At 34.5% G+C, this 13,841-nt stretch overlaps 1 protein-coding gene across 2 annotated transcripts; it reads left to right on the top strand.

Moving 5' to 3' along the window:
- Nucleotides 1-1,499: 1,499 nt before the first annotated feature.
- Nucleotides 1,500-5,059, top strand: LOC125468376 (probable disease resistance protein At4g27220). 2 transcript variants are annotated; one of them, XR_007250767.1, is made up of 3 exons: nucleotides 1,500-3,953; nucleotides 4,276-4,889; nucleotides 4,958-5,059. XR_007250767.1 is itself a non-coding variant. In XM_048564021.1 (2 exons), the coding sequence occupies exons 1-2, from the start codon at nucleotides 1,587-1,589 to the stop codon at nucleotides 4,825-4,827; spliced, it is 2,919 nt and encodes a 972-aa protein (XP_048419978.1). In that variant the 5' UTR covers nucleotides 1,502-1,586; the 3' UTR covers nucleotides 4,828-5,023. The 2 variants fall into 2 exon arrangements, 1 of the variants encoding a protein (XP_048419978.1); XM_048564021.1 differs by having other exon boundaries at nucleotides 1,502-3,953; nucleotides 4,276-5,023.
- The last annotated feature ends 8,782 nt before the right edge of the window (nucleotides 5,060-13,841 follow it).

Genomic DNA, 13,841 nt, shown 5'->3' with positions numbered 1-13,841 from the left:
TTGTGGAAGTAGTGGTCAATTTCACTGTACCAAGACCTTGGTGCTTACTTCAGTCCATACAGTGCCTGCCTTAATTTGAACACCTTCTCATCTTTATTTGGAACCACAAAACCTTATTCAAGTATGCTATTGACAACAAAGATGAATAAAATTTCCAACCTTTATGTGTGGCCAAAGCAATTAAAGTCCTAATAGTGTCCAACCTTGCCATTAGAGCAAAGGTTTCATTGAAATTCACTCCAGGTTGTTGGAAATAACACTTAGCAACTAGTCTTACCTTGTTCTTTTGTACGAAGCCATCTAGATTCAGTTTGGTCTTATAGATGCATTTCACACCTATCACTAGTTTGTCCCTTGGTCTATTCACAAGTTCCCAAGTTGAGTTTTTCTCAATCATACAATTCCATCACTCATTGCCTTCTGCCAAGATTGGTCATTCTCAGCTTCTTCAAAGCTTTCAGGTTCCATTATACGATAGTTGCAAGTTGCATAAATCTCATTCAACCTCCTCATTCTTAATGAAGTTAATCCTAAGGGAGAGTCTTGCACTTCTAGGTCCTCTGGTGTTGAACTTAAATGTTGAGGAGACTAAATTTCAAACACAATTTCACTCTCAGTTTGTGTTTCACATTCCACTTCATCAAGTCTAAGTGGTACTAAGATGATGATATCTTCAATCTTTTTATCCCAACTCCTAACAGCTTCTTTATTAAATATGACATCCCTCAAAATAATGACCTTGTAAGTTTCAAGATTGAAAAATCTATACCCTTTCTCTTAACTCCTATATCCCACATAGATGCATTTGGTGTTGTTGTCCTCAAGTTTGTGTCTCAATTGTGTTGGCATCTCTGCATAACAAATAGAACACCCTTGGATGCTTCACATCGAGTTTCCTGCCACTAAATCCTTCAAAAGGATTCATTTTATCAAGTGTCTTTATTGGACATATGTTGAGAAGTTAGACTGCAGTTTTAACTGCCTCACTCCAAAATGAATGTGGCATCTTCTTTTCAAGCAACATGGATTTTGCCATTTCAATCGCTGTCTAATTTTGCCTTTTTGTAATACCATTCTGCTATGATCAGTAAGCAACAGTTAGTTGTTTCTGTAGTCCCATATCCTCACATAACTCCTTGAACTCGATTTAAGTATATTCCCCACCTCTACCACTTTTAAGCTTTTTTATTTTTAGTCCACGTTGTAGTTCAACCATTGCTTTGAACTTTTTTTGACAAAAACACTACTCTTACCGCATAATTTTACCATCATTTGTATCATCTCTCTAATAGAGATGAGAACTAAATGTGTTAGTGGGCCCCACTTTATTAAAACGTAATTAATATTTGAAAATTACAATTAAATGCCAAGAAACTAGTTAGTTTCTAATCTTAGACAAGGTTTTATTCAAAAAGTAATCTATTTCAATAAGTGGAATAGAATTTAGCCCTTTTCATAATTCACTTTGAAATGTACTGTGTTTATTTATAAGTTGTTGAACGATCATAACTCATAAGTCAATTAGAAAAGTAAAGTATTTCTTCAGCTCCTTTTTTTTCTAATTTAATTTGTATTCATCAGCAGGCATGGAGATTGTTATTCAAATTGTCGGAAAAGTTGCCGAGTATGCAGTTGAACCAGCTATACGCCAAGTGGGTTACCTACTTCACTGCAAAAGAAACCTCGAGAGTCTACAGACTCAAGTGAACGAATTAAGTGCCGCTAGAGAGCGGCTAGAGCGCGAGGTTGTTGGAGCTGAAGAAAAAGGTGAAAAAATCCACACTGACGTCCTGAACTGGCGGAAAAGCGTGGTTGAGATCACCGAGAAGGCGAACGAATTATGCAAGCCTGATACACAAGCAAAGATGAGCTGTCTCCGTGGGGTTTGTCCAAACCCGGTGCTCCGTTACAAGCTAGGCAGGAGATCAACAAAGTTAGAGCAGGCGGTTATTGAGCTCTACGCAAAAAGAGATTTCGCTATCATTTCGTACAATGTCCGCCCACAAGAGGTATCCATGGTTTCTGACAAACATTATGAGGCATTTGATTCGAGGACTTCAACTGTAAAGAAAATCATGGATGAACTGAGAACTCCTAATACGGACCTGATCTTGGTGTATGGTATTGGAGGCGTGGGGAAGACCACACTGGTTGAACAAGTCCATAGGCAAGCGGTAAAAGAAAAGTTATTTGCTGATGCGGTTATGGTTAGAAGTGGGCAAAATCCGGACCTTGAAGGAATTCAAAAAGAAATTGCCACAAAGTTGGGTATGAAAGTTAAAGAAAGCGAAACTATGTCAGTAAGAGCACCTCGTCTATGTGACAGGGTAAAAGACAAGAAAGTTCTTGTAATTTTAGACAACATTTGGGAAAGCATTGACTTGGAGGCGGTAGGACTTCCTTGTCTGCCGAATTGTAGAATACTTTTGACATCCAGAACTCGAAAACTGCTATCCTCAGACAAGCGGTTGCAAAAAGACTTTGAGCTTCGAGTTCTAAACGAGGAAGAAGCTTGGCGTTTATTTGAGACGAAAGCAGGTGATGTTGTTAACAAGCCCGACATACGAACTGTGGCAACCGATGTAGCCAAAAAATGCGGAGGTTTGCCACTTTTGGTTGTCACAGTCGCAAGCTCTTTAAGAAATAGAAGTACTTTACCAGTATGGAAGAATGCCTTCAGTCGCCTAAAAGTGTTTGACAACGAAGACCCAGCCGAACAAGAAGCATACTCGGCTTTAGAGTGGAGCTACAATCAATTGGATGATCAAAAGCTGAAGCCACTATTCTTGATCTGTGGAATTATGGTAAATCGATTGGGATACGCTGATCTGACAGACTTGTTGAAATATACAATTGGTTTGGGTTTGTTTAAGAACTTCGATTCAGTGGAGGACGCACGAGATGCATTGCACGCGTGGATTGAAGAGCTTAAAGATTCTGGTCTGTTACTCGACACCGAGAACAATACATCAATTACAATGCATGATTTGTTATGTGATGTTGCCATCTCGATTGCATCCAAAGGCCACCGTGCCTTACTAAGAGCAGAAGGAGATGTCTTGAAGGAATGGCCAAACAATAAGGATTTTTCTGAAAATTGCACAAGGATCTCTTTGTCTTGCAAAAACATCCCTAGGCTTCCTGAAGTTTTGAAATGCCAACAACTGGACTATTTTTTTTTGCACTTTAATGGTGACTTGCTTGAAATCCCAGGTGACTTCTTTAAGGAGATGAAAGAGCTTAAAGTTATGGATTTAACAAGGGCGCGTATTTCGTCGCTGCCTCCATCTCTTCTGCTCCTAGAAAATCTTCGTACACTATGTTTGGATGGTTGCGTGTTGGGAGACATAACTCTAGTCGGACAGCTATTGCAACTAGAAATTCTCAGCTTTATAGGATCTAAGTTTGAAGAGTTGCCTGAAGAAATAGGGAAATTGACTCGTCTTCGACTGCTGGATTTAAGCTGGTGCTTTCAACTCAAAGTGATTTCACCTAATGTTATATCACGTTTGACAAGTCTAGAAGACTTGAGAATGAAAGACAGCTTCAACGGATGGGTGCCCGAAGGAGTAACCAGAGAAAGAAGTAATGCTAGCCTTTCAGAACTGAAGGACTTGCCTCGTTTAGCTGCATTAAGCATACATGTTCCAGATGCTGGCAGTATTCCGAGGGACTTGTTCACTGACAAGTTAAAAAGATACCAAATATTAATCGGTGCTTCGTGGGAATGGTACGATGTGGATGAAACCCTCAACACATTGAAGCTCCCAACTGGCTGTGAATTGGACCATGGTCTAGAAATGTTGTTGAAGAGATCATGTGAAGATTTGTATTTGGATGGGTCGGAGGGAGCTGATAATGTTGTGTACCACTCAGGTAGTGAAGATTTTCAACAACTCAAGCATCTCCATGTCCAAAACAATGCCCAATATACACATATCATTACTGAGGAGGTATGCCACTAGTGTCATTCTTTCCCATTTATGCCATTAGTACTTGTTTTTTTATTTTTATTCGAGCGATATAATTTACAAAGAAAATTGATACAACCACCATAGAACTCCTAGATTTTGTGTGGCTAAATTTACATATATTTGATCATTTGAAGTGATTCGTTTTATCTAGTGCGTATTAAGAAATATTTGTTGGTATAGTTTTTTTTATCTAAAGATACCATTTGACTAGATAATAACAATTAACGTGAATTCTCTTCTCTTAACAATTAACGTGAATTCTCTTCTCTTCATATTCATTTGAAGTGTACAAATACTGCAGGTTGTGTCGCGAAACTTAACAAGATTGGTGGTGCATGATTGTAATAGTTTAACTTTTGTGTTATCGTCTTCCATGGCTAGAAATCGTGCATCAATGGAAGAGATAGTGTCAACAAAAGAATATGGTGGTTCTGCATTGAAGGATATAGGGTCATCCGCTATCTCCTTCCAGAATTTAACAACTTTGGTTGTAGTTGGTTGTTGCAACTTGAAATATTTAGCAACATATACGATAGCCAAAACTTTAAAGCGGCTAACAAGAATGACTGTTGGGAGTTGTGAAAGAATGACAGAAATAGGGGCAACGACATCAGATGGAGATGAAGCAGGAAATGATGGTGAGATTTCTTTTTGCCAGTTGCAACGTTTGAACCTTGTATCTCTACCAAGTCTGCAAAATTTCTTCTCTGGAAATTGCATTGTCAAATTTCCATCCTTGAAAAGTGCAAATATATACGAATGCCCTAAGTTGAAGATTAACAGCTTTGAGTGGAAGAGCTCCCCAGAACTACAAGGAGTGCAGATAACAGAAGATAATTTGAGGTGGTGGTGAGGATGAAGATGATGACTGTTGATGCAGATGATGGTGTTGGTGAGGGTGACGATGTTAATGATGACGGAAGCTATGATGATTCTAACAAAGAGAGCGAAGGTGATGCAGATGTTGCTGATGGATCGTGGTGGTCGTGGCAAAACTACATTCAATACATATAAAGAATTAGCTTTGCTGCATAGTTAGTTCTCTTGTTAACATGTTTGTTATTTCTGTGTGTAATGGTTTTGGGTTTTAACTAGACCTGGCAATTTATTACACGACCCGTTAACACGACACGTAAACGACACGAAAATAACGGGTTTCGGGTCAACACGATAACTAATCGGGTCATTATTGGGTCACACGATAATAACCCGTTAATAACGGGTCCTTAACATGTTTACACGAGAGTGACACGCGGGTAACCTGTTTCGACACGATAAGAAAAATGATATTTTGATGATTTTAATTTTTTAAACTACTAAAAAAAACTTACTATAAAATGCAATAGATATAATGAATATGTATATATTGTTTATTAATTATTATTCTGTTATTATTCTATATAAATTTTAAATTTTAAGTTTTATTTATTTATTTATTTTTATAGTATATTATAGGCAAAGATTGAGATTAAAAAACATAAAACACATTAAAAATAAAAATATCAAGTAATTTAAAAATACCAAAAACATAAAAAAATTATAATAATTAATTTCCCGCCTAATATTTCAAGAGTTTCATCCATTTCCCACCTAATGTTTGGGAAATTTTGCAACCTATATCCATCCATTTCCCGCCTAACGTTTAACCCAAAGAAAACAAAAATAACCAGCTTTTTTTTTTTCTTATTTTATCTCTTATAACATTTTAACTTGAATAAAAATAAAATACGTAATAAAAAACATAAATGTAATTTTATTATTAAATATCATCACATACTAATTGAAACATAGTCTAATTAACACTTAAAATATATAAATAATTAATATATTTATTCCAAGTCATCAAAACGATAAGATTCACTAACGCTTAAAGTTTATTTATACTTTCATTAAGTATAACATCAATGCATATCCCATCAAAATGATGAAAGTATACATAAACTCTTAAGTGTTAGTAAATTTATCGTTTTGACGGGATACGTATCCTACAAAACTAATTTCAACAATCCAACCGTCAAACTTGTTTATACATGCTTCGAGATCGCATACTCCAAAAATTGCAAAAAACAAACATTCAGAGATGAAGTAATGAGACAAAACTTTTCAACGGTTATAAACGAAAAATCACGATTTAACGGTTATTTTAACTCTGATTTTGATGATTTTGTACAGTTACACTCCTTGACCTTATATGAATACAATGAATGAATTCGATCTTAAATTTAAAATATTTACACTAGTGGATACCACAAATCTTATGTTATACTTAATGAAAGTATAAATAAACTCTTAAGTATTAGTTAATGTATCGTTTTGATGGGATACGCATCCTATGAAACTAATTTCAATGATCCAACCGTCAAACTTATTTATACATGTTTCGAGATCACATACACCAAAAATTACAAAAAATAAACATTCAGAGATCAAGTAACGAGACAAAACTTTTCGACGGTTATAAATGAAAAATCACGATTTAACGGTTATTTTAACTTTGATTTTGATGATTTTTTACAACTACACTCCTTGATCTTATATAAATACAATGAATAAATTCGATCTTCAATTTAAAATATTTACACTAGTGGATACCACAAAATCTTATGTTATACTTGATGAAAATATAAATAAAACTCTTAAGTGTTAGTGAATCTATCGTTTTGATGGGATACGCATCTTAGAAACTAATTTCAACGATCCAACCGTCAAACTTGTTTATATATGCTTCGAGATCGCATACGCCAAAAATTGCAAAAAACAAACATTCAGAGATCAAGTAATAAGACAAAACTTTTCGACGGTTATAAACGAAAAATCACGATTTAACGGTTATTTTAACTCCGATTTTGATGATTTTTTACAGCTATAGTCCTTGACCCTAAACAAATACAATGAATGAATTCGATCTTCTATTTAAAATATTTACACTAGTGGATACCACAAAATCTTATGTTATACTTAATGAAAGTATAAATAAACTCTGAAGTGTTAGTGAATCTATCGTTTTGATGTGATACGCATCCTACGAAACTAATTTCAACGATCCAACCGTCAAACTTGTTTATATATGCTTCGAGATCGCATACACCAAAAATTGAAAAAAACAAACATTCAAAGATAAAGTAATGAGACAAAACTTTTCGACGGTTATAAACGAAAAATCACGATTTAACGGTTATTATAACTCCGATTTTGATGATTTTTTACAGCTACACTCCTTGACCCTAAATGAATACAATGAATGAATTCGATCTTCAATTTAAAATATTTACAGTAGTGGATACCACAAAATCTTATGTTATAGTTGATGAAAGTATAAATAAACTCTTAAGTGTTAGTGAATTTATCGTTTTGATGTGATATGCATCCTACGAAACTAATTTCAACGATCCAACCATCAAACTTGTTTATATATGCTTCGAGATCGCATACGCCAAAAATTGCAAAAAACAAACATTCAGAGATCAAGTAATGAGACAAAACTTTTCGATGGTTATAAACGAAAAATCACGATTTAACGGTTATTGTAACTCCGATTTTGATGACTTTACAGCTACACTTCTTGACCCTAAATGAATACAATGAATGAATTCGATCTTCAATTTAAAATATTTACTTTAGTGGATACCACAAAATCTTATGTTATACTTGATGAAAGTATAAATAAACTCTTTAGTGTTAGTGAATCTATCGTTTTGATGGGATACACATCCTACGAAACCAATTTCAACGATCCAACCGTCAAACTTGTTTATATATGTTCGAGATCGCATACGCCAAAAATTGCAAAAAAACAAACATTCAAAGATCAAGTAATGAGACAAAACTTTTCGACGGTTATAAACGAAAAATTACGATTTAACGGTTATTTTAACTCCGATTTTGATGATTTTTTACAGCTACACTCATTGACCCTATATGAATACAATGAATGAATTCGATCTTCAATTTAAAATATTTACACTAGTGGATACCATAAAATCTTATGTTATACTCGATGAAATTATAAATAAGTGTAGATTTTTAAAACCCTCCAAATCTCATGAACAATGTTATTTATTTGAGTGAAAAATTAATAATAATAAGTGTGAAAAATGTAATCACTCGTAATGAAAAACTTTACAACTTTCATTAAGGGGTCAACTCCGAAATTTAGTATGTATATACTAATTTAATATTATGTTTTACATTTTTTTGGGTCAAATTATGTTTTTCTTTTCATTTTTATTGATTTAAAATATAATTTTCGTAACGGGTAACGGGTCGGGTCATATTACCTGATAATATTAACGGGTTGATTTCGGGTCGGGTCATATTACCCGTTTACTTTAACAGGTATTACACGACACGACCCGTTAAGCTATCGGGTATGACATGAAAACGATACGAACACGAGAAACACGACACGAATGCCAGGTCTAGCGGTGCCCACCCCTGTCGGGAAACCTTTGCAAGCGCACCGCATGGGGCGCGTTGGAGTGTGGGTGGGCCGAGACTGGCCCAACAACCCGCGAGTCCACTCGCATGGTGGGGTATTTGGCTCAGCTTTGGCATTTGGCATTTAGCCCAAAGTTTTAGCATGGGTTGGAGAGTGTTTTTTGGGGGGGGGGGTGAATTTGGGGAAAAATTTAGCATTTAGCCCACAATTGGAGATGGTCTTAGTGTAGATAATATTGTTTGTTAAAAAAAAAATAATAATAAATAAGAAAAATCTCATTTAATTTTGTTCCTTTGATTAAAAGAGAAACGACACTTGGATTTATAAGTTAATTCATATTAAATACCAAGTTGGATATAGGCTTTAAACAAAAATATCAAATTCAACCAAATATTTGATGATAGAACTTTATTGCAAAGCAGCCTATTACTAAATCAAAGTAAAGTATATTATCATTTTGTCCTCAAGCTTATTTCTTTTTCGGATTTTAGGAAGTTCGTTAGAGCTCGGGCTTGACTTTAAGTGGGTAGGATTTAGGTCTGTTAGAAGGTCCGTGAGAAGGTCAGTTACGGTACGAGGTTGATCATTTTGGTTGAGAGTTTTAGAATATTTCTTAACACAGGGGTTGATCATTTTAAGTTTAGAATTTAAGAATGTCCTTAAGAGCTTAGGTATGAGAACCCGTATTTTTAAATTACGCTTACATGTTTAGACATATCAACATGATGCAACAACACCTTAATTTGAGTACGGAGGTTAGCTAAGCCACACAATTTTCTTTTCCCGCTTTTATTTATCTATTTTAGGCTTATGTTTTCCGTTCATCCAAAGGGAAAGAGCCATCTTGTCTTCTCTCTTGGGTTTGTCTGCACACTATTACCTTGCTAAACATCAGGATTTCATCGCGGATTTCGCCTTATTAAAGCATATAAACTTATTTTCTTTTTCAGTATAAATGGAATGCAAGAACGCAGGTGACAACGTGGTTTGACAGCAAAAAAACCAACCGAAGCAGGCTTCATGATTACGGTAATCCTATCTTCGACCTCACTGAATGTAACTCGAAGCTTTGTCACTTATCTTTCTCTGTAATATAGAAATTCTCCTTGTAACAGCAAATAAGTTCTGGAGTGGGCTACTGAGGAGCTACTATCTGCCACGAGATTCAACCTATTTTGGTCTTTAGTAATAGAAGTAACGATAGTTGCTGTGAATTTTTTTATTTTTTTTAATACAAAGCCTTTCAATCTCGAGATTTCTTCCTTGTCATCACATGTAGCAATCATAGCGTCCACATAAATAATTAAAGTTGTTATCTTACTCCTTCAGCATTTTAAGAATAGTGTATGATATGAATTACTTTGCTTGAAGCCATACTTCCTCATGGCCATTTGGAGCTGCCTAAACCACGATGATTACTTTATTTCGTACAAAGCCTTTTTCAACTTACACACCACCTCCGTTTGTGTAGGTGACGTATACCCTAGTGAGATGTCCATATACACCACTTATTTAAGATTTCTATGTAAGAAGGCGTTCTTTACATCACTTGTGGTAAGGGCCAATCTAGATTTGCTGCCAAAGAAATCGACACTATCTTTGCTATTGGGCAAATGTCTCCTTGTAGTCAATATAGTAGCTTTGACTATAACCCTTAGCAACTAATCGTGCTTTGTATCTATCATGACTTGTTGACTCTAAAAATTAAAAAGCCTACATGGCGCGCTGAGTAATTATGAGCTACTTACCTTCTTTTTGTGAAAGCAGGCATGCCAACTCGCAACCAAGATCGGTAAAGCGAGTGAAATGGATGTGATGGTGGTCTCGAATGTGCTGCTAACTTCTACACCAAAGAGACTACGACCGAGGAAGGAACGCCTCTCGACCTTGGGTTATGCAACTTAAAGACAAGGTTACTAGATTAGTGCGAATAGACTTGTCTTTCATTGTGCCAAACAAGGGGTAACCAGGTAATACCTCACTTCATCGAAGCTAATGAGATGACCTATTGAGACAAGAGAATTGGGAATTCTTAGTCTGCCATGACTTGGTTAGATAACCGACCATCCAGCTGCAGTTCTGTTCATTTCTTTGAACTGAAGGTGCTTCTAAATCGCTTGGTTCTACACTTCAGTACTGTTAATCCAAATTGAAGACGTGGCCGGTTGTCAACACAATGCCATTCACTTATCCGGACTGAAGATGTGTTGACAGAAGCGTCAAGATAGTTAGCGTTTTTTGTCAAGGATATGAGAAGAATGAGCGAGAGTTTTTTGCACAGAGCTTTTTGAGTTATTTGTTGAGTTAAATGAGACATCTTCTATTGCAGAGCCTTTTGTATTTATAGATGAGGCATCTGTGTTAAACAAGCGTGCTGAGGTAGAGTCTTGATGGGCTGTATTTGCTCGACATCTACTTAAATATTCCCCTTATACTTTAGTGGCTAAAACTTCATCTACATATAGTCTCGGCCTCTTTGATTTAAACTAGGACTCTAAATCTGATCTCTTTATGTGACTCATTCATCTTAATCCAATCATGCAAACATTTTGATCATTGGGATAATTTGTATTTATCTAAGGCTCAATATGGTCTCTAGCAATTTTAATTCGTATAGTACTGGACCGAGCCACTTTCAATTGATCTCTTCACAGTCCTTCTTTCATAAGGACTTGATCGGAATGATCCTATTTATGGGCTGAAAGGCCGTTGGCCTGAAGGATGCCTACTGGGCTGAGGTTCGTGGTTCTTGAGTCGACCCTCCTTGGTCCAAATTGTCATTTTAGGCACAAACAAAAACCATCAACTTTATGTTTATTCATGTATACTTGCCTACACTGATGCTATTTTCTTCATTCATAGTAATTGAACTAAATCCCACATTTTTTTTTTTTTTGAAGGTGTACTCATCTCTTCCTTCATTGATTTGGTGCATCCAGTATCAGATAACGCTTCTTTCATGGAACCCAGAACATTGTCAGTTGATAGTTGTTGTATGAATGCCTTGCCTGGTTTTGATAGTTTACTTGATGACACATGGTTGGCAATAGGATATATAGACCTTTTTGCTTCATCATGTAAGTAGGCCTGGCAATTTCTGACACGACCCGATAACCCGACACGACACGACATGAAATTAACAGGTGTTTGGGTCGACACGATAACGAATCGGGTCGTTATCGGGTAACCCGATAAGCACCTGTTAAGATAACGGGTTGGTTCGGGTATACACGTGGGTAACACGATACACGATAAGCAGAATATTATTTTTATAATTTTATAACCCTAAAAAAATACTATAATAATTATATACATTAATTTTACAATTTTATAACCCTAAAAATTATAATAAATATATATATGTATATTAAATTAACTATAAAATTTATAATAATTATATATACTATAATAATTATACCCCCAAAATATTAAGTCTATCTATAATAATTATATATATATATATATTAAATTTTATAAAAACTATCATAATTATTAATTAATAATTTAATATGCATGATGCATTGCATGATTTTGCATCCATTGAAATTTGATGTGATTTCTTTCCATTCAAATTTCAATAATCAATTTCTTGCCGTTGCCAACTTGCCGCCCTTTTTGAAAAAAAAATGGAGGGAAAATGAAAATGTTAAGAAAAGTTGAAAATGAAACAAAAAAGTGAGGGAATTAGGGAAAGATGTTGGAGGGAAAGTGAAAATGATAAGAAAAAGTTGAAAAGGAAACAAAAAAGAGAGGGAAAAATGAAAATTAATAGAAGTGGTGAGAAATTTTTTTTTTTTTTAAGTTATTAACTTTTTATCACACACATGACTGTCATGACATATCTCACTATTTTTATAATGACACACGTGACACGTGATGTATGTACTATTCCGTGTACCAGTCAATTATAATTTATACGTATAAAATAAATAGATTTAAATCTACTTAATAAATATATATATACATACACACACACACACGGAACTTGATTGATGGCATACGAATTCTCCAAAACTAATTTCAATGATCCAAACCATCAAAATTGTTTGTATATGCTTGGAGATCACATCAGCAAAAAATCACAAAAAAAAAAACATTCAGAGATCAAGTAACGGGACAAAGCTTTTCAACGGTTATAAACGAAAAATCACGATTTAACGGTTATTTTAACTCCGATTTTGATGATTTTTTATAACTACACTCTTTGACCCTATATGAATACAATGAATGAATTCGATCTTCAATTTAAAATATTTACACAAGTGGATACCACAAAATCTTATGTTATACTTAATGAAAGTATAAATAAACTCTAAGTGTTAGTCAATCTATCGTTTTACGAATTCTCCAAAACTAATTTCAACGATCCAAACCGTCAAAATTGTTTGTATATGCTTGGAGATCACATCAGCAAAAAATCACAAAAAAAAAACATTCAGAGATCAAGTAACGGGACAAAGCTTTTCAACGGTTATAAACGAAAAATCACGATTTAACGGTTATTTTAACTTCGATTTTGATGATTTTTTATAACTACACTCCTTGACCCTATATGAATACAATGAATGAATTTGATCTTTAATTTAAAATATTTACACAAGTGGATACCACAAAATCTTATGTTATACTTAATAAAAGTATAAATAAACTCTAAGTGTTAGTCAATCTATCGTTTTACGAATTCTCCAAAACTAATTTCAACGATCCAAACCGTCAAAATTGTTTGTATATGCTTGGAGATCACATCAGCAAAAAATCACAAAAAAAAAAACATTCAGAGATCAAGTAACGGGACAAAGCTTTTCAACGGTTATAAACGAAAAATCACGATTTAACGGTTATTTTAACTCCGATTTTGATGATTTTTTATAACTACAGTCCTTGACCCTATATGAATACAATGAATGAATTCGATCTTCAATTTAAAATATTTACACACGTGGATACCACAAAATCTTATGTTATACTTAATGAAAGTATAAATAAACTCTAAGTGTTAGTCAATCTATCGTTTTACGAATTCTCCAAAACTAATTTCAACGATCCAAACCGTCAAAATTGTTTGTATATGCTTGGAGATCACATCAGCAAAAAATCACAAAAAAAAAAACATTTAGAGATCAAGTAACGGGACAAAACTTTTCAACGGTTATAAACGAAAAATCACGATTTAACGGTTATTTTAACTTCGATTTTGATGATTTTTTATAACTACACTCCTTGACCCTATATGAATACAATGAATGAATTCGATCTTCAATTTAAAATATTTACACAAGTGGATACCACAAAATCTTATATTATACTTAATGAAAGTATAAATAAACTCTAAGTGTTAGTCAATCTATCGTTTTACGAATTCTCCAAAACTAATTTCAACGATCCAAACCGTCAAAATTGTTTGTATATGCTTGGAGATCACATCAGCA

This window comes from the organism of the source record quoted next, unplaced genomic scaffold, assembly GCF_019419815.1.
Source record: "Pyrus x bretschneideri cultivar Hongxiangsu unplaced genomic scaffold, Pyrus_bretschneideri_v1 Contig377, whole genome shotgun sequence".
Classification (NCBI taxonomy): Eukaryota; Viridiplantae; Streptophyta; class Magnoliopsida; order Rosales; family Rosaceae; genus Pyrus; species Pyrus x bretschneideri.
This window is presented reverse-complemented; position numbering and strand designations above follow the sequence as displayed.

Bases quoted from the DNA above. Each gene is read 5' to 3' on its own strand.
- LOC125468376 (XM_048564021.1), top strand. From the start codon at position 1,587: ATGGAGATTGTTATTCAAATTGTCGGAAAAGTTGCCGAGTATGCAGTT. The intron at 3,954-4,275 runs GTATGCCACTAG...CAAATACTGCAG, and splicing joins CACATATCATTACTGAGGAG to GTTGTGTCGCGAAACTTAAC.